A 21,569-nucleotide genomic window follows, 5' to 3' on the forward strand; every position below is an offset into this window, starting at 1 on the left:
CTTCTTTCCACTTCCAGCCTTGCCAATCTCCACCTCTATTTTATCCTTCAAAACCCACATCAAACATTCTCTCTTCTGTGAAGCTTTTCCTTGCCTCTACTAGTTTTCTCTTCAACATTTCCATAGGTCTCTATAGCACTTATGTTGTACTGTAATTATTTGTTCCAAATTACATACTATGCATAAGTTATTTGACATTCTGTGCTTAAGTTTCCTCATAGTTATCTTTTGGGTTGTTAAAATAATTAAATGAGAAAATGTACTTAAGCCTTTGGTACAGTTCCTGCTGCACCAGCTGCTATGCTCATCAGTCATTCCTCCTATCAAACTGAGACGCCCTGAATAGCACTCGATCAGTTCTGTATCCCTTGTGCCATCCTCAGTGTGTGGGATTTTTAAGGACCTATTTTGGGTTATCACCAGGCCAAACCCTAGACTAGAAAAAGGAGAAATGGGGAATCCTAGAAACAGCAGCAGCATTATCACAAGTAAATTAATACAGAGTAACAGCAGCAGCTAAGGTGTTTCGAGCCCTGCTATTTGCCAGGCACCATGTTGAGTATTTATATGCATTTCTCTAATCTCACAACACTTCTAGAGTAAGCACTGGCATCCTTATTTTACTGGTAACCTCATGCTCTACATTCAGTCTTCTTTGGAAAGCAGGACTTCTGCAAAGGAGGAGTAAATATGACAAAACATATTGGTTTGTTTCCCTCAACAATCTGGAATACTCCCTCAGTTGACATAGTAAGAGAACTCAATCTGGGAATACTCCCTCAGTTTAAATAGTAAGAGAACTGTGCGTTAGAACAGGATTAAAATTAAATTGGGTGCAGGTTAATGTTTGACTCCCTGACCCTTAAATCCATACGGGGAGCATCCCTAGGCCTTTCTCTGGCCAGGTTTCCAAACCTCCCAAACACTTGGTGACAGACTTGCTCAACTCATGCCTCATGCCATGACTCAAGCCCATCTTTTCCAACCAATGCCCCAGTTCCTTTGCCTCAGCTGGGTCCCTGCCCTAGTGCGATCTGGGCTCACTGCAAGCTTCGCCTCCCAGGTTCACGCCATTCTCCTGCCTCAGCCTCCCAAGTAGCTGGGACTACAGGCACCCACCACCAGGCCCAGCTAATTTTTATATTTTTAGTAGATACGGGGTTTCACTGTGTTAGCCAAGGTACTGGAATTACAGGCATGAGCCAGCAAGCCCGGTGAAGATTTCCTTCTTTTCGAAAACTTGGTCTCGGCTGGGCACGGTTGCTCACGCCTGTAATCCCAGCACTTTTGGGAGGCTGAGGTGGGTGGATCATTCGAGGTCAAGAGTTTGAGACTAGCCTGATCAACAAGGAGAAACCTCATCTCTACTAAAAATACAAAGTTAGCTGGGCATGGTGGCACATGCCTGTAATCTCAGCTACTCTGGAGGCTGAGGCAGGAGAATCGCTTGAACCTGGGAGACGCAGGTCGCAGTAAGCAGAGATCGTGGTAAGCAGAGATCACGCCATTGCACTCCAGCCTGGGCAACAAGAGCGAAACTCCATCTCAAAAAAAAGAAAAACCTGGTCTCAGCTGGGCACGGTGGGTCACGCCTATAGTCCCAGCACTTTGGGAGGTAGAGGCGGGGAGATCTTGAGGTCAGGAGTTCAAGACTAGCCTGGCCAACATGGCAAAACCCCTCTCTCTACTAAAAATACAAAAATTAGCTGGGCGTGGTGGCAGACCCCTGTAATCCTACCTACTTGGGAGGCTAAGGCAGGAGAATGGCTTGTACCTGGGAGGTGGAGGTTGCAGTGAACCAAGATCATGCCAGTGAACTCTAGCCTGGGCGACAAGAGCAAGACTCTGTCTCAAAAAAACAAAAAACAAACAAACAAAAAACTGGTCTCAACACACTGTTCCTGGACAAAAAAAAAAAAATTAGAAAGGAAAATAAAGTTGAACAGTATTCCACTGTGTATATATACACATTTTCTTTTCTTTTCTTTTTCGTTTTTCTGAGACGGAGTCTTGCTCTGTCACCCAGGCTGGAGTGCAATGGTGTGATCTTGGCTCACTACAACCTCCGCCTCCTGGGTTCAAGTGATTCTCCTGCCCCAGCCTCCTGAGTAGCTGGGATTACAGGCATGCACCACCAGGCCCGGCTAATTTTTGTATTTTTAGTAGAGATGGGGTTTCACCATGTTGGTCAGGCTGGTCTTGAACTCCTGACCTTGTGATCTGCCCGCCTCGGCCTCCCAAAGTGCTGGGATTACAGGTGTGAGTCACCACGCCTGGCCACACATTTTCTTTATCTGTTCATCTACTGATGGACAATTAGGGTGATTCCATATCTTGGCAACTGTGAATAATGCTACAGTGAATGAGTGAATGTGGGGAGTGCATTACATATCTCCTCAACATACTGATTTCATTTCCTTTGGATGTATGTTGGCCCTCTGAATCTGCAGGTTCTACATCCGTGGATTCTACCAATTAAAGATCAAAAATATTTTTAAAAAGAAACAATTAAAAATAATAATACAACAATAAAAATAATACAATTTTTTTTTCTTTTTGAGACACAGTCTTGCTCTGTCACTCAGGCTGGAGAGCAGTGGCATGATCTTGGCTCACTGCAGCCTCTGCCTCCCGGGTTCAAGCAATTCTCCTGCTTCAGCCTCCCCAGTAGCTGGAATTACAGGCGCCCACCACCATGCCTGGCTAATTTTTGTATTTTTGTTAGAGACAGGGTTTTGCCATGTTGGCCAGGCTGGTTTCGAACTCCTGACCTCAGGTGATCTGCCCACCTTAGCCTCCCAAAGTACTGGGATTACAGGTGTGAGTCACCACCCCTAGCCAAAATAATACAAATTTTAAAAGTATAGTATGATAACTATTTACATAGCATGTACGTTCTATTAGGTACTGTAAGTAATCTAGAAATCTATTGATGATTTAAAGTATATAGGAGAACAGGCACAGGTTTATGCAAATACTGTGCCATTTTATATAACGGGTGTGGGCATCTGCGATTTTGGTACTGGGGGTGGGGAGTGGGGGTCCTGGAACCAATTCCCCACAGATACTGGGGAACAACCTTATACTCAGTAGTGGAATTGCTGGATCAGATGGCAGTTCAAAATTTTTAGTTTTTGAAGAAGCCTGCATCCTGTTTTCCATAAATGGCTGTACTACCATTATTTTAATTAGTAGAAAAACAGAAAAATTAAAATGGCATGGGAATAATAATAAACATAAGTTTAATAAACATAATACAACCAAGAAATCATTAAGAAAGCTGAAAACAGTAAATCTTTATCATTGGAACAATCCATAGAATTCGGCCAATCAGACTCTGGTCCATGGCCTATATGTTCATTTTTGAAGGAAAGGAATAAAATGTATAAATAAATCTTATGAATAAATATTTTCTCTAAAAGGCAAAATGTCATTAAGGACTTTAGAGTATGTGGTAAGAATATACCCTCCTATACCATGCAGGTCTTTGTTCAACTCACACAGTCTACTTCCATGCATTTTTTTCAGGTACATTATATACAAAGGTAGGGAAATGCTTTTGTCTATACATCTTAATTTACTCCTCACACTAATACCTAGCAAGTGATGCGTTCCAAACTGAAAAAAATGTTACTTAATATATAACAGCAGTTTCTGAAATAATAGCATTAATGAATAAGTCTGTTTCTTTTTACTTTCAAAAAAGGAGGATATAAAAAAAGATGAACAACAAAAAAATGGTCAAAGGAATAAACAAGTCACCCAACAAGAAATAAACAAACACGTCAAAATATATTTTTGCAGTGACATTGAGTTGGCATGCCTTTAAAATTATAATACTAAGTGCTGATGAGGGGTGTGATGAAAACAGAGAAGAGTAAATGCAATTGGGAAGGCTGTTTCAGGAATATTAAAAATATTTATGCCTTTAGTTCTGACAAATTCTTTTATGAATCTAAGTATCCTCAGTTAACCAGAGATTTGGTTAAAGACTAACCAAACAGAGAAAATGGAGAAAAATGTGTACAATACAGATGAGAGGCTAAATATATTATTTATAAAATGAAATATTATGCAACTTTTAAAAACCATGTTTTTTTTTTCTTTTTTTTTTTTTTTTTGAGAGAGGGTCTCACTCTGTCACCCAGGCTGTAGTGCAGCAGTGCAATCCCAGCTCACTGCAACCTCCGCCTCCTGAGTTCAAGTGATTCTCCCACCTCAACTTCCCGAGTACTGCTGGGACTACAAGCACGTACCACCACGCCAGCTAATTTTTTGTTTTGTTTTGTTTTTAAGTAGAGACAGGGTTTCACCATGTGGGCCAGGCTGGTCTCGAACTCCTGGCATCAAGTGATCTACTCCGCTTTGGCCTCCCAAAGTGCTGGGATTACAGGCGTGAACTACCACACCTAGCCAAAATCAAGTTTTCTTAGAACATTCAGTGTCATGGGGAAAGGATCATGACATAATACCTAGAACTGAAAATCTGGATTACCTATTTATGCAGAATGACTCAATTTTTTTTTTTTTTTTTTTTTTTTTTTAAGATGGTCTCTCACTCTCACTCTGTTGCCCAGGCTGGAGGGCAGTGACAAGATCTTGGCTCACTGCAACCTCTGCCTCCCGGATTCAAGTGGTTCTACCAGCCTCAGCCTCCCAAGAAGGTGGTACTATAGGCGCTAGCCACCAAACAGGGCTAATTTTTGTATTTTTAGCAGAGGGGGGGTTTCGCCATGTTGGTCCAGGCTGGCAGAATGACTCAATTTTATAACACACATTCATACACACACAGAGTAGTCCCCCTTTATCATAGGAAGACCCCCAGTGGATGCCTGAAACTGTGGATAGTACTGAACCCTATATGTACTATATATTTTTTCCTATTACATACTTGCCTATAATAAAGTTTCTTTTATAAATTAGGCACAGTAAGATTAACAGCTAATAATAAAATAGAACAATTCTAACAATATGCCAGCATCACCACTATAGTGGTCTGGCACCATTAGTAAGTAAAAGAAAGGCTACTTGAACACAAACACTGCAGTACACTGCAACAGCAGATCTGATACCAAGAAGTCTACTTAGTAAGTGACTAATGGGCAGGTAGCATCATCACCATAGATAATGGCACAAAAGGATGATTCGCACCCAAGTGGGATGGAGCAAAACAGTGTGCAATTTAAAACTTATCAATTGTTTATTTCTGGAGTTTTCTATTTAGTATGTTCAGACCACAGCTGACCACAGGTAACTGAAACTGTGTAAAGTGAAAGATAAGAGGGGATTACTGTACACAACTTAAGGATCAGAAGGAAATACACAAGCATGCTACTAACAATTATCTTCAAGTGGTAGTATTATGAATGATTATTAGTATCATCTTTATACTACTTCATACTTTTCCCAAATTTCTAAAGTGAGTATTAATTTTACTACTTAGAAATTATGGAAAACGGAATATTGGAATAAAATGTACATTATTAACAAAAAATAAAACTATCCTCTCTAACCTTGATAGCTATTAAGTCAAACAGTCCATAATTAGTTAAACCTGGAAAGATTATAACTTCAAATATTTAGGCAGGATCTTGTACAGAAAGCAAATAAAGAAGAAAAGTACATCAGTGAAGTCCAACCCTCCTCAATAATACAACAAACTCCCAATATGTGAATTCAGTAGCATTTTCCTAACACCTATTGAAATGATAAAATCTAATTAGAAAATTAGTTATAGCTGATTTACTTCCCTTACATAAAGTGTGGAAATATTTTATTATTTGGTTTCATTTTGGAGAAGAATTATCACATGAAAATAAAAAATATGAAACAACAGAGGAAAATTTTTTAAAATCAATAGTCCTACTGATAATGGCCTCTGTTTACTAGTGATAGTGTTCAGATAGCAGAACACCTTTAAGCCTGCAACCACGGTTTATAATTTACTAAATGATTAATGATGCAGATGTGCCTTGCTAAACTGATCGATGTTAACGCAGTAGCAGTGATGTTGCCATAATATACTTGATCAATATAACTTCTCTGAATTAAACACTTTCCTTCACCATAACATCAACAACTAGTTTATTTGTAGTAATTTTGCATTTTTTTTTTTCTTTTTTGGAGACGGAATCTTGCTCTTGCTCTATCGCCCAGGCTGGAGTGCAGTGGCATGATCTCGGCTCACTGCAACCGAGGAAAAAAAAAAAAAAGTTCCCTGTAAAGTCTTTTGAAAATGAAGGATTATTTTATGGAAAACTAATCACATATATATCCTTAATTTTTATCTTTAAAATTTTATTTGTTTTTCACACATCAGATTTGCTTAAGGCAAGACTTGCCTAATATATAGGTTAGGACATACAGACAACCCAAATTCAAGGGCAAATCGCTTACCTCTGTGTCTCACTTCTCTTTATCTATAAATTGAGGACAATTCCTTCTTATGTGTAAGTGGTTGTTATGAGGGTAAACTGGAATAACATGTTAAACCATTGGATCCAGACACATGGTTCTCAACTTGAGTGCATTAGAATCACTAGAGCGGACCCATTCCCAAAGTTTCTGATTCAGCAAGTGAGGCACAGAGCTCAAGAATCTGCATTTCTAACAAGTTCCCAGGTGATGCTGACCCTCTGGTCGGGAACCACACTTTGAGAATCCCTGATGTAGACCTACATGGGCATGAATCTTGGCTCTGCCACTTAGCTTCTCTGAAACTCAGTTACTCTAACTCTAAAACTAGACATAAAGCTATCTCACAGGCTATGGAATTTAGGAATTACGTAAGTAATGTACAGTGCCTGTTACACAGTGCCTGGTTCATAACATTTATTTAGTAGTAGTAATAGTAGCTGTTACCACTACCACCAACACCAATACCGCCACTAATATTTCTACGAAGTAATGGAACATGTAGAACATTAACAATGCCAAATTGGGTTTTTTTGTGATTTTTAAAATTGTATTTATCACGTACAACATATTTTGAAGTGTATATACATTGTGGAATGGTTTGATCTAGCCAATTAACAAATGTATCACTTCACATAATTATCATTTTTGTGGTCATTGTCGATTTTTTTTTTTTTATACGGAGTCTTGCTCTGTCGCCCAGGCTGGAGTACAGTGGCGCAATCTCGGCTTACTGAAATCTTTGCCTCCCAAGTTCAAGCCATCCTCCCACCTCAGCTTCCTGAGTAGCTGGGATTACAGGCACATCACCACCACTCCCAGCTAATTAGCGTCAAATTTTTTAATTGCATTAAACTGCATTGTAATTTAGAGTTCCTTTTTTTACATTAATTTCTTTTCTTTTTTTTTTCTTTTTTTTTTTTTGAGAAAGCATCTCACTCTGTTAACCAGGCAGGGGTGCAATGGCAGCATCTCGGCTCACTGCAACCTCCGCCTCCCAGTTCAAGCAATTCTCCTGCCTTAGCCTCCTGAGTAGCTGGGACTACAGCACGCACCACCATAACTGGCTAATTTTTTATATTTGTAGTAGAGACGGGGTTTCACCATGTTGGCCAGGCTGGTCTCAAACTCCTGGTCTCAAGTGATTCACCCACCTCAGTCTCCCAAAGTGCTGGGATTACAGATGTGAACCACCATGCCCGGCCTCTTAATTCCTTTTCTGATAAATGTTAATTATAAGCTAGTTGACGAATCTCTACAATATATTTTATAACAATGAAGAGGAAAATGGCTTTGGGTACAATTGTTTGTGTTCAAATTTCAGTTCTGTCTTATATTAGCTATGTGTCGGTGGCTCCCAGTCTTCTAATCAATAAAATAAAAGCACTAATAGTATAACAGTACCTACCTCATAAGGTTGTGAAAACTGCATGAGTTAAAATGTTTATTTTATGGTAGGCACTATTCAGTTAAAACTCATAAAATAAACATTCAATAAATATTAGCCGTTATTATTATTATTACCCCAATATATTATCAGTAACATTATGAATGATATATATTAAATCATTAAACAGATACAATTTCATTTGAAGGTAAAATTCAAATAATGTTTTTTTCTAATTATTAATATGAACTAGTCTTCTATTAGATTGAGCTATATGAACTGCTGATATGCAGCTACTTTTCACCTGTAAAAAACAGTAATTTCATATGGTTGAAGCTAATAGCTTTCATCCTAACCTCTCTGATCATTCCTCTGAGCCTGTTAGCAGTTCTACCCTAGTGTGATCCAAGGTTTAATCATCAGCTCTCTTCTCACTCTGATCTTCCAGAAGGATAACACTCACTACTACCATGGCTGTAATCAAAGACTAAAAATCCAAAGGTTTTATCTAGCCCATAGATGCATTTTATTTGGTCTACATAAAAAATTGTTCCTAAAACTGGAGAGTTCACACACATACACTCAACCCCATTCACACACACACACACAAAAATAATAATTAAATTTCTGGCTTCTCTTGAAAAAAAAAAAGGATGAGCTGACAACAATGGGTGAACATTCCAAGCCTACAACTGTCTGGAACTAAGTGGCACCTATCCCTTTTACACAGGGTGTGACCTCTCCAACTTGCGTCTTTACACAGCCATACTCTTAACTCATTTACAGTTTATGCACTGCTTAATGACTGGAATCTGCTCTGAGAAATGTGTCCTGAGAAATACATCATTAGGCAATTTCATCACTGTGCAAACATCAGTACATGAACCTAGATGGTAAAGCCTACTACACACCTAAGCTATAGGGTTTGGCTATCATTCCTAGGCTATAAACCTGCAAGCTTGTCCAATCTGCGGCCCACAGGCTGCATGTGGCACAGGATGGCTTTGAATGCAACCCAATACAAATTCATAAACTTTCTTAAAACACTATGAGGTTTTTTTGGTAATTTTCTTTTTTAGCTCATCAGCTATCATTAGTGTATTTTATGTGTGACCCAAGCAATTCTTCTTCCAATGTGGCCCAGGGAAGCCAAAAGATTTGATGCCCTGCCATAGAGTACGTTACTGGACTCAATACTGAGGGCAACTACAACACAATGGTAAGTATTTGCGTATCTAAACATAGAAAAAGTACAGTAAAAATATGGTATTATAATCTTACAGAACCACCATCATATATGTGGTCCATTGTTGACTTAAATGTCCTTATGCAGCACTTGACTGTACTTACCTGCCTAGCCGTTAGGCATTCATATTTTCAACTGCTAGTTCTACCTACCAGTAGTATGCCGACGACCACAAATCTCCATTTCCAGCCCAGACTCAGATCCAATTACCATCACCTGTGTGTCCCACAGATACCTTAAACATAAGAGGTCCCTCACCACCACCTCTGATCTCCTATATTCTCTATTTCAGATGCTGACGGTGAGGCACAATGGCTAACACCTGAAATTCCAGCACTTTGGGAGGCTAAGGCAGGAAGATCGCTTGAGCCCAGGAGTTCAAGACCAGTCCTGGCAACACAGTGAGTTATACCTCAGTAAGTTGATTAAACATACATAAATTTTAACTCAAAAAATAACTCACTATTAAAATAAAAATTTTTTATTAAAAAAATAAAAAATTAGTTGGCCATGGTGGTGTAGACTAAATTTTTTAGTACTTCCAGCTACTCTGGAGGCTGAGATGGGAGGATCACTTGAGCCCAGGAAGTCGAGGTTGCAGTTCATGCCACTACACTCCAGCCTGGGTGACAAAGCAAGGCAGAAAGAAAGAGAGAGAGAGAAAGAGAGAGAGGGAGAGATGTTGACAACATCCAACAATAAGACAAGCCAAGAGCATCACCCTTAGTACCCAAATTCTCTCACCTCCCATTTCCGAGCAATTACCAGTTCCCACAGATTAAAAACTTTTTTAGAGACAAGGCATCACTATATTGCCCAGGCTGGAGTGCAGTGGCTATGCACAGGTATGATCATAGAATGCTACAGTCTTAAACTCCTGGGCTCCAGTGGTCTTCTGGCCTCAGCCTCCTGAATAGCTAGAACTACAGGTGCATACCACTGTGCCCCAGTTCCTATAGATTTTAAAAAATCTCAAATCTAGTCCATTTTCCTCCCTATTACCACTGCTTTAATCTATTTAAGGTCTCATCAACAACCACAGCTATGTTACAATACTATTGATAAACTGCCCATGCTCCAAGCCAAAGACACTGCTCCCACATGTGTGTTAGATCCCATCCTCTCTTGCTTTCTCCACGACATTGATCCAGTAACTCTCTCCTTTCTCTCCTGCATCATCAATTCTTCCCTCTTTACTGAATCACTGCCAACAACATAGAAATGCTATTATTTCTCTTGTCCTACAAAAACAAAACAAAAGCTCCCTTGCTCCCATTTCCCCTTCCAGTTACTGCTATATTTCTCATCTTCCCTTTACATCAAAACTTGAATGCGGCCCGGCGCGGTGGCTCAAGCCTGTAATCCCAGCACTTTGGGAGGCCGAGATGGGCGGATCATGAGGTCAGGAGATCGAGACCATCCTGGCTAACACGGTGAAACCCCGTCTCTACTAAAAATACAAAAAAAACTAGCCGGGCGAGGTGGCGGGCGCCTGTAGTCCCAGCTACTCGGGAGGCTGAGGCAGGAGAATGGCGTAAACCTGGGAGGTGGAGCTTGCAGTGAGCTGAGATCCGGCCACTGCACTCCAGCCTGGGTGACAGAGCGAGACTCCGTCTCAAAAAAAAAAAACAAACCTTGAATGTATTGTTTCTACTCCCATCTTAAAATCACTCTTCTCAAGGTTACCAATAAACTTCTCATTATTAAATCCTATAATCATTTCTCAATCCTCATCTTCCTTGACCTGTCAGGAGCATTTGACATAGTCGCTGATCCTTCTTTCCTCCTAGAAACACCTTTTCTTATGGCTTCCAGGGTACCACATTCATTTGATTTTCCTCCTACTTTTTGGTTGCTTCTTCTCAACCTCTTTCGCTGGTTTTACCTCATCATGCACCCTCTCAATAAATGTTTGAGTGCCCCAGGGCTCGGCAGTTGGACCTCTTTTCTCTCAACATTTATTCCCAAATTCTTGTGGCTTTAAATACCATCTACGTGCCAATGACTCCTAACTCTATTTCTGCAGCCCACACTTTTCCACTGAACTCCAACTGCCTACTTGACATCTCCATTTGCCTATTTGGTGGACATTTAAAACTTGTTTAGTAAACATGTCCAAAGCTAAGCTCCGATGCCCACATTTCCCTCGCCCTCCCAAAACTAGTTCCTCCTGCGATCTTCCATTTCAGTTAATGGCAATTCCATTTTTGTTACTCGACCTAGACTTGTCTTTCTGTCATATGCTACAGCTCAACCTTCAGAATAAATATACTATCATACAACAGAGTATTACTTAGCAACATAAAAGGAACTATTAATATATGCAACAACATAGATGAATCTTAAAAACATTATGCTGACCTAAAATAAAGCCAGAGAAGAAAGTACATACTGTATGATTCCATTTATGTGAAATTCTCCAAACAAAACACCTATTCCACAATGAGAGAAAGCAGATAAGTGGTTGCCTGGGGCCAGGGGCTGGGGCTGGGGACTGACTGACAGGAGCATAAAGGAATGATGGAATCTATATCTTGAGTGTGGTGGTAGTTATGAGTAAATAAACTGATTAAACTGCATAACTATATATTGTGTACATTTTACACCTCAATATATAGTGTAATTACACCTCAATAAAGGTGATTAAACATACACACAATTTGACCACTTCTCACTATCTCCCCATCTCCACTGCTACCATGTGGGAGCCACTACCACCTCTCTTCTGGTTTACAACAGCCTCCTACTGCAGAAATAGTTTCCCTACTTCTGTCCTTGCCCCTCTGAATTTTACTCCTAACACAGTGGCTAGAGCCATCCTGTTAAAACATAAATCACACCATGTCACTCCTCTGCTCAAAACCTTCTAATGGCCTTTTATCTTAGTCAAATTCAATGCCCTTATTTTTTTTTTTTTTTTGAGACGGAGTCTCGCTCTGTCGCCCAAGCTGGAGTGCAGTGGCCGGATCTCAGCTCACTGCAAGCTCCACCGCCCGAGTTTACGCCATTCTCCTGCCTCAGCCTCCCAAGTAACTGGGACTACAGGCGCCCGCCACCTCGCCCGGCTAGTTTTTTGTATTTTTTAGTAGAGAGGGGGTTTCACCATGTTAGCCAGGATGGTCTTGATCTCCTGACCTCGTGATCCGCCCATCTCGGCCTCCCAAAGTGCTGGGATTACAGGCTTGAGCCACCGCGCCCGGCCTTCAATGCCCTTATAAAGGTCTCATATGGTTGGACTTCCTGTGTCCTCTCAGATTTCATTCCCCATTACTCTCCCCGCATGGTTACCTGCACTCCAATCAGAGCTGGCCTCCAGCTGCTCTTCAAATATATGACTATAAACTAGAAAAAGAAAAACAAAACAAAGTATGTGACAGTGTTGTGGAGGGAGGCAGGGTGGGTACGTCATTCCAGGCAGAGAAATGACTATTCACCCCACCTCCCCCACCAACATAGCCATATACTTTGTTCCCTCACTTTCTTCAGCTCTTCACTAAAAGGCACCATCTCAGTGAGTCTTTCCCTAGCTACCCTATTTTCAATTTCAACACCTCCCCTCTCTCCACAATCTCACTTCTATTTAATTTTTTCCTTTCCTATTTTATTTTTTTCTCCCCAGGACTTATCACTCTCATTTACTTATATTTTACTAACTTATTGTGTTGATCGTATTGATTACCTTTCTCCTTTCCTGGAATGGATGACCCAAAGGGCAAGGAGTTTTATCTGTTTTGTATGCCACTGTATCCCCCGAATAATGTCTAAAATAGATGTTGAATGAATAAATGAATGTATCTGAACAAACTCTAGCTTTCCCTTTAATAGTTGACAGTAGAATTTGTTTTATAAATGCATCAACTGATATTTCATTTGCTTAAAAAAAAAACTAGTGTATTCAATGAAAACTTCAGCACATTTAAACATATGTTCATGTATATAGCTAAAATTTGCTTTCAATTCTAATCAAGAATTTAAGATCTCTCAGGCATTGATAACTTTTTATCAAATTTGCAGGGATTTTATGATCAAGGACCTATGAATGTGAAATAGCTCTCATTAACAACAACAACAACAAAAATACAGTCTTACCAAATTCTTTGCAAAATCCAGATCTCACGCTAAGACTCCCATAACTACTACAATAGAAAATAAACTAATTATTCTGACAGTTTCAGAACTATGAATCAATTTTTAAAATGTACATAACTCTTATCATTTAAATCCTTCCTTAGGAAAATTCCTTGTTTTATAAGCCAAATAAGTATGAGAGGGGACATAAATAATTTAAAAGTAAATCAGAAGGTAGAGATGCAGCTTCTGAGGGTCCAAAGGAGGTGTCTCCTTCTTAGTAACTGCAGAGAAGAGAATTCCATACTGCAGCCTTACCTGCACCCAGCAGCTCTTTCTTGAAATGCATTAAAATATTCAACTGTGTTCAAGTAGAGTTCCAGAGTGTAGGAATTATCTGCTTTGATTTATAAGCATTACATATTTAACCTAAAAATAAAAACTCTGGACTTTCATAATAGGATTTAAAATGTTTTATAAAGTTAAATATAGTAGAGAATTTCAGGACAGCATCGTTATTAAAGCAGCTCTGAATAAATAATATCATCAAACACAGTAAATATTTTAAGGATATGTGGAAGAAGTATTAGAGATATCACTATTGAGTACACTGGTTTATGTTTGTTGGATATAATTTGCATCTTTCATTACTATCTGTCAATTTCTGAAACAAGACAATGAAGAAAAATAACTGCAATTCACTATCCTAGCACAAAAAGACAACAGCTGCCTAAACACCTCATATAACTTATCTGGCCTCTGTTAGACTTCATAACCAAAACATTTTTAAGCAGTAAATGTATTTAATATTTACTTATCTTGGCATAACTAGCATCTCTAACAGTGTACTGTTACTTGTAGTTGAGAGAAAGTGCTAACCTCTCCAAATCTTTTCATTTCTAAGTTTCTTGGACTGCTCTAAACATAAAAGAGAGATTACTCTGGAAAGGCAAAATAACAAAACCATTAATACTAAAACTAATAGTCACTCCTAATAGACAAGAGGTACTTTAGGACAGGATCATTAAAATGGACTTTTATTTGCTGGTTTAGAGTTTTCAAAGCAAGATGAAATGAGAATGATCATACAGTACCTTACCCTTTCTACCGGTGAACCATAGCATGCAATGCCGAAACACAGCAGTGGCAGATGGCATTTGACTATAAAAAGGATAATAGAGAAATGATGGCTGGCAGACAAAACACAGAAATACAGATGAAATGAATGCAAACTTGTAATTCTTGAAGCAGAGCAAAACCTTTAAGCCAAAGGTTGCCACTAAGCTTCAATTTAATTTATATTTTGTGTTTTACACAGACGAACACTGCAACCTTCACAATCAGTCTTTATACTCTTCATGCAGAAGCAGAACCATACTCCTTGATAAAGAAGATCAGCAACCTTCTGTAAACACAAGCCAGCAGCAGCAGCAGCCCATTACTCTCTCCCTTCACTGATTTTTATCCTTTAAAATTTTTCATCTCCAACTGCAGCCAGATCCACAGTCGTTTCAAATCGATCTATACCCACTGCAGATACAAATCCCTGCCTAACCTGCAGTACCACTTCATCCAGGATGTTCCTATGCACTCGTTCATGCAGGATCAGTTGCAAAACCATTCAAGTCATCCAGCAAACAACCCAAAAGAGAAGAAAAGAAGCAGATGGGACTATGAAGAGAAAGAATCTCTTCTTTCAGCTCACCCTGGAAATGGAAGGTTTTCTGATCAACAGTTATTGTGAAGGTGCTGTCGTCCTCATCGTCTATACCAATCACAGCTCCCTGTGAAACAAAGAGCAAAATCCCAATAAGGCAAACAATGACATCAGCAATATTCACTACTGCTACAGCCCTGGAATACTCAATGCACCAACGGCACTGGAAGCAGGCTAGACACAGAAAAGAGGATCTGAGACTCTAGTTTTGCTTAAAGAGAAAGAACTAAAGAGAGGAGCTGGCAGGACACTCTAGTACCATGCATAGGTACACTCTATGCCTTCCTGACGGGCATAGATGTGCTGGGAGGGGGAGGGGACAAACACAGAAGGTGAATCTAGAATCTGTGTTTAAGAGCCAGCCACTGAGCCTTTCTGAACTTCAGAATGCTCTCTAAAAAGGGAGTCAAAAACCTACACCTCACCAGGTTGTTGTAAGGCTGAAAGAAGGCAGGTGCTCTTCATCAGGCTGCTTCTGCGACAGTATATACTTGTTAGTGTAGAAATGCCAGGTGACATTTGCTTCAAAACACTGTCCCAACCCCTTCTTCCAGGTGTTCCCATAACCACTTGTACATTGCCCTGCAAGAGCATTTTTCACAGTATACTGTGATTATCTGTTCATATGTCAGCGTCTTCCTACTGAACCACTATGAGATCTTAGAAATCAAGGACTATTTCATTTGATACATGGCACTTAGGTACATACTTAGTATATGTTTCTAAATAAGAGCACGAACAACTCTCCAAACTGGGGGTGGGCAGGCACACACAATGGGGAACTGAATTTATAATCTGTTTTGGGAAGGCGGACTGGGTAGGTTTTAACCCTTTTAAAAAATATTTTTTATGGCCGGGCGCGGTGGCTCACGCCTGTAATCCCAGCACTTTGGGAGGCCGAGGCGGGCGGATCACAAGGTCAGGAGATCAAGACCACGGTGAAACCCCGTCTCTACTAAAAATTACAAAAAAATTAGCCGGGCGCGGTTGTGGGCGCCTGTAGTCCCAGCTACTCAGGAGGCTGAGGCAGGAGAATGGCGTGAACCCGGGAGGCGGAGCTTGCAGTGAGCCGAGATCGCGCCACTGCACTCCAGCCTGGGCTGGGTGACAGAGCGAGACTCCGTCTCAAAAAAAAAAAAAAAATTTTATTATTATTTTTTGAGACAGTCTCACCCTGTTGCCCAGGCTGTCCCCCAGGCTGGAGTGCAGTGGCACGATCTCAGCTCACTGCAACCTCCACCTCCCAGGTTCAAGCGATGCTTCTGCCTCAGCCTCCCAAGTAGCTGGGATTACAGGCATGTGCTACCACACCTGGCTAATCTTTGTATTTTTAGTAGAGACGGGGTTTCATCTTGTTGGCCAGGCTGGTCTCGAACTCCTGACCTCAAGTGATCTGCCTGCCTCAGTCTCCCAAAGTGCTGGAATTACAGGAGTGCCCCACCACACCTGGCCCCCTTTTCTTAATATTCAACTATATGCATTCTGTGAAGACAACAGGAATTAAAGGAAGAGACAGAAAACTAAGCTAAATAGGGAATCTACTTGTCAATGTCCTTAAGAAATAAGCATCTTAAGTATTCCAGAGAGAAAGACTAGAGAACACAGAATAGGTCAAATGTCTCAGGCTGGTGATAAGAGAAGCAGTATGCCGTGGATAAAACCACAGACCTTGACAATGGGAGCTGAAATGACTCAAGGTGACAAAATACCTAATCCCATGAAAAAAGGCTATATAAGGGGACTATTCCTATACCAGGAATATTAGGGAATAGGATCAAACATTTATTCATTTCTTTCCCTGAAGCTATCTGGATGAACCCCAACTCTATCCAAATTCTATCTACTTGAATTACTTTACTTATTCCTCAGTGTCAGATGGGGTACGAAATTTTATCTCCATTTTCAAATATGGAAAGCGTCTCCAGAGAGTATAATGACTTGCCCAAGGTCACACAAAGAGTTAACAGCAGATCCAGAACCAGATCACCATTGGCATGGTACCTGGCTATTCCATGACAGCAAATACAGACATACTTCAGTGGGTAAGCACATGCAGAAACAGCTCATTCTGGTTAACGTAATTTGTGGTTAACTGAGTTAACCTTCTAACTTGTGATGTATCAAATATTTCCTGAGTCATAACTAAATACCAAAATATATGCTATATACAGCTCTGGAATATATGCCTTCAAGGCACTTATATCCAGTACAGGAAATAAAACACACAAAGAGGTGACTATAATACAAGGCGAAAAGTTATCTCTATCTGGATGAACCTTGAAAACAGTATGCTAAGTGAAAGAAGCTAGTCACTAAGGATCACATGTTACATGATTCTACTTACAAAAAAAAGTCCAGAATAGGCAAATACATAGACTGAAAGTAGATTAGTGGTTGTTTAGTGCTGGGAGGGTTGGGGTGAAATGGGGAATGGCTGCTAACGGGTATACCAGGTTTTTTACAAGGTGATGACAACATTCTAAAATTGACTACGATGACGGTTGAACAACTCTGTGAATATACTAAAAACATAAATTGTATACTCCAAGTGGATAAATTGCATAGTATGTGTATTATATCTCAACAAAGCTGTTACAACTCACTCCACTCTCCAATGCCTATTCTTTCTTTTGAGTTCCTTAATTAAGAACCCAAATGTAAGCTCACCAAGTCTCCTAGTCAACTCCGGTAGAAACCTCCAGGTCTGCACAACTAGGTTGTGCTCATTCTACCTCCCAACTCTGAAGTTCATCAACTCGTCTCCATCCTCTCTGCTACTTCTGTAATTCAGGCTTTCATTGTTTCTTGTTTGATAACAATCTGCCTGCCTTCAGTCTGGACACTTTACAGTTAGTTCACAGTCCTTGCTACTGCTGGAGTAATAGTTCTAAAGCACAGACTCTTATTGGAGACTCACATGTTTAAAACCTTCCTTGGCTCTCTATGAACTAACAGATAAAGTCAGCATTACTTCATAATGTCATTCAAGGATGTTCAAAATCTGGCCGAACCAACATTTCCACTATCGTCACCCAGCTTCCTTCTGCCCCACCTCACAGAGACACCATACGAATTCAGCTTCAACATTTCTTCCACACACCTCACTCATGGAAAGAGTTCAGTGCAACAGCTGGCAGCATTAACTATTCACTGTAGTTTAGTGCTCTGTGATGACAAGATCGACGGCAGTGTTATTCAACAGAACTTTCTGCAGTGATTAAAATGTTCTGTATTTGTGCTGTTCAGTTTAATAGTCACTAGCCACAAGTGGCTGTTGAACATCTGAAATATGACTAGCATGACTGAGGAACTTATTTAAAATTTTTAAATTTTAACATAATTATTTTAATATTTAAAATGTTTAAAAACATCAAGCAATTTCACTTTTTTTTTTTTTTTTTTTTTTTTGAGACGGAGTCTTGCTCTGTCGCCCAGGCTGGGGTGCAGTGGCCGGATCTCAGCTCACTGCAAGCTCCACCTCCCGGGTTTACGCCATTCTCCTGCCTCAGCCTCCTGAGTAGCTGGGACTACAGGCGCCCGCCACCTCGCCCGGCTAGTTTTTTGTATTTTTTAGTAGAGATGGGGTTTCACCGTGTTAGCCAGGATGGTCTCGGCCTCCCAAAGTGCTGGGATTACAGGCTTGAGCCACCGCGCCCGGCCGCAATTTCACTTTTTAAGGTCACTCCTCAAGCTCTATTTCTCACTATTTGTTAAACAAAAGCAAAATCCCACATCTCCCTCTAGCTACCACCTCCCCTCACATTGCTTTCAGAGAGGAGCTTTTTGAAAATTGGCTGTACCTTGACCTTTCATCCACTCCTGCAAGCCGGCTTCCTTCCTCTCACTGCACCAAACTTCTCTCTCACAGATCTCCAATGACCACATTACTACTCTAGTTTTGTTGTACAGAACTTCTCTGGAGGCCAGGCGCAGTGGCTCACGCCTGTAATCCTAGCACTTTGGGAGGCCGAGGAGGGCGGATCACCTGAGGTCAGGGGTTCAAGACCAGCCTGGTCAATATGTTGAAACCCTGTGTCTACTAAAAATACAAAAATTAGCCGGGCATGGTGGCGCATGCCTGTAATCCCAGCTACTCAGGAGGCTGCGGCAGGAGAATCGCTTCAAGGCAGAGATTGCAGTGAGCCAAGATCACACTACTGCACTCCAGCCTGGGTGACAGAGCGAGACTCTTAAAATAAATAAATAAATAAATACAAAACATTTCTCTGGAGCACCTGTTGCCCTGTTGCTGCTACAGAAACATTCTCTCTGCATACTTTAGATAGTCTATATGGAAGAAAACATTACTTTCTGGGCCTTTGCACTTTCCCCTCTCTAACCGAAGGCTCTTTGAAGACTCGAACCTAGCTAAGTCTCCTACTCCAATCAGGTCTTGTCATGATCCTGAGCATTATTCAATGTATATATGCACAACTGATCTGATGTTCTGGTCTCTCAGTTTCTTGATTTGTTGAATGACTCAAATGAACTACATTGCTATTCTCCGTCAGTCATTTCCTATGACAAAAACCCTACACTCACACTGTCCAATATAACAGCCATTGGCCACATACTGGGTATTTAAGTTCTAATTAAAGTTAAGCAAAAATTTAAAATAAGTCCCTCAGCCTGGGTGCGGTGGCTCGCGCCTGTAATCCCACCACTTTGGGAGGCCAAGGCTGGCAGATCACCTGAGGTCAGGAGTTCAAGACCAGTCTGACCAACATGGAGAAACCCCATCTCTACTAAAAATACAAAATTAGTTGGGCATGGTGGCGCATGCCTATAATCCCAGCTACTTGGGAGACTGAAGCAGGAGAATCACTTGAACCCAGGAGTTGGAGGTTGCTGTGAACCGAGACTGCGCCATTGCACTCCAGCCTGGGAAACAAGAGCGAAACTCTCTCTCAAAAATAAATAAATAAATAAAATAAGTCCCTCAGTCACACTAGTCATATTTCAAATGTTCAACAGCCACTTGTGGCTGACTGTGAAACTGAACAGCACAAATACAGAACATTTTAATCACTGCAGAAAGTTCTGTTGGATAACACTGCCGTGAATCTTATCATCACAGAGCACTAAACCACAGTAAATAGTTAATGCTGCCAGCTATTGAACTGAACTCATTTTCATGAGTAAAGCATTATACTAAGCATTTTACACATACTATCTCACCTGAAAATAACACTACACTGAAATGTAACATATATACAAATCATAAGTGTACAAGCTCAATGAACAGAAGAGCTCCCCTTGTAACACTTCCTAATCATTAACCCAACCCTCCATTCCAAAGATAAATACTATCCTTAGCTCTAATATATTAAATTAGTTTAGTCTTTGAATTTATTTATTTATTTATTTATTTATTTATTTATTTTTGAGACAGAGTCTCACTCTGTCGCCAAGGTTGGACTGCAGTGGCGTGATCTCAGCTCACTGCAACCTCCGCCTTCCAGGCTCAAGTGATATTTGTGCCTCAGCTTCCCGAGTAACTGGGATTACAGGCATGCACCACCACACACCCAGCTAATTTTTGTATTTTTAGTAGAGACAGCATTCACCATGTTGACCAAGCTGGTCTCAAACTCCTGGCCTCCAGTGATCTAGCCTCTCAAAGTGCTGAGATTACAGGTGTGAGTCATCATGCCTGGCCCTGTCTTTGAATTTTATACAAATGGACTCATACCACTTATTTTTCTTTGTGTCTGGCTTCTTTCATGCACCATGTTTGTAAGATTCATCCATACTGTTGTATGAAACAGTAGTTTGTTCATTTTTATTGCTATATATATCATTCCTCTTATAGATCCACAATGATCAATTCCATTGTGGATGGACTTTTATGTTCTTTTCAGTTTTACATTATTAGAATAAAGCTCCTATGAATATTCTTATTCAAATCTGTTGTTATACATATATTTATATTAAATACAGATCTAGGAGAGTAAATTTCCTTGGTCACAGGATATGCATATATCAGTTTTAGAGATACTATCAAACGGTCCTCAAAAGTGATTGTGTCAACTATACTCCCATCAGCGGTATACGACAGTTTCAACTGTTCCACTAACTTCACTAACACTTTTTTACCTTACGTATTCTCGGCAAGTAAGCAGTGACATTTCGTACTGGTTTTAATTTCCACTTCCCTAGTAACTGACAAGGTTAAGTATCTTTTCATGGTTTCTGACCATTTGAATATCCTCTTTTGTGAAATAGTTTGTTTCTTCTCCATTGACAAGACTGGACTATCTTTTTCTCATTACTTGTAGTTCTTTCTATATCATGGGTATGAGCCCTTCAATGGTTATAAATTAAGCAAGTATCTACTTCTACTCTGTTGCCTGCTTTTGCACTCACATAATGATATCTTTTGATGAAGAATTCTTAACTTTAAAGTAGTACAATGTATTGACTTTCCATTTTATAGTTCTGCTTTCTACATCTCCTTTAAGAAGTCTTTCCCAGTCCCAAGGCTATGAAAATATTCTCCTACATTATCTTCCGGAAGGCTTTACATTTGGATATCAGGTAGAGTAAATCCTCCAATTTAAAAAAATTTTTTTAAATAAATAAACATCATCAACACAGTCATAGCTAGCCATCCCCAAAGGGGCAGATGAAAGCAAATCACCATTTCTACTGGGTTCTGTATGCTGGCTGAGAAGGCAGGAATCAGGAATGGATATTCTTGGCTCTTTATAAATTTTTAGTCAGCTACACACATTACA

General features: G+C 40.2%; 1 protein-coding gene across 21 annotated transcripts in view; it reads right to left on the reverse strand.

Annotated features, from left to right (window-relative positions):
• OSBPL9 (oxysterol binding protein like 9) overlaps positions 1-21,569 on the reverse strand; it is a 167,864-nt gene that overhangs the window by 98,527 nt on the left and 47,768 nt on the right. For 10 of the 21 annotated variants that reach the window (XM_074006814.1, XM_074006808.1, XM_005543387.3 and 7 more), the window contains exon 3: positions 14,821-14,899. The exons of 6 other annotated variants lie outside the window; for them this stretch is intronic. In XM_074006814.1, coding sequence (XP_073862915.1) covers positions 14,821-14,899 — 79 coding nt within the window. Of the gene's footprint in view, positions 1-14,214; positions 14,277-14,820; positions 14,900-21,569 lie in introns of all 21 variants that reach the window. 5 more of the 21 variants (XM_074006836.1, XM_074006832.1, XM_074006818.1 and 2 more) reach the window with 1 other exon arrangement.

The sequence above is a fragment of the Macaca fascicularis genome, chromosome 1 (genome assembly GCF_037993035.2).
Source record: "Macaca fascicularis isolate 582-1 chromosome 1, T2T-MFA8v1.1".
Taxonomy (NCBI): Eukaryota; Metazoa; Chordata; class Mammalia; order Primates; family Cercopithecidae; genus Macaca; species Macaca fascicularis.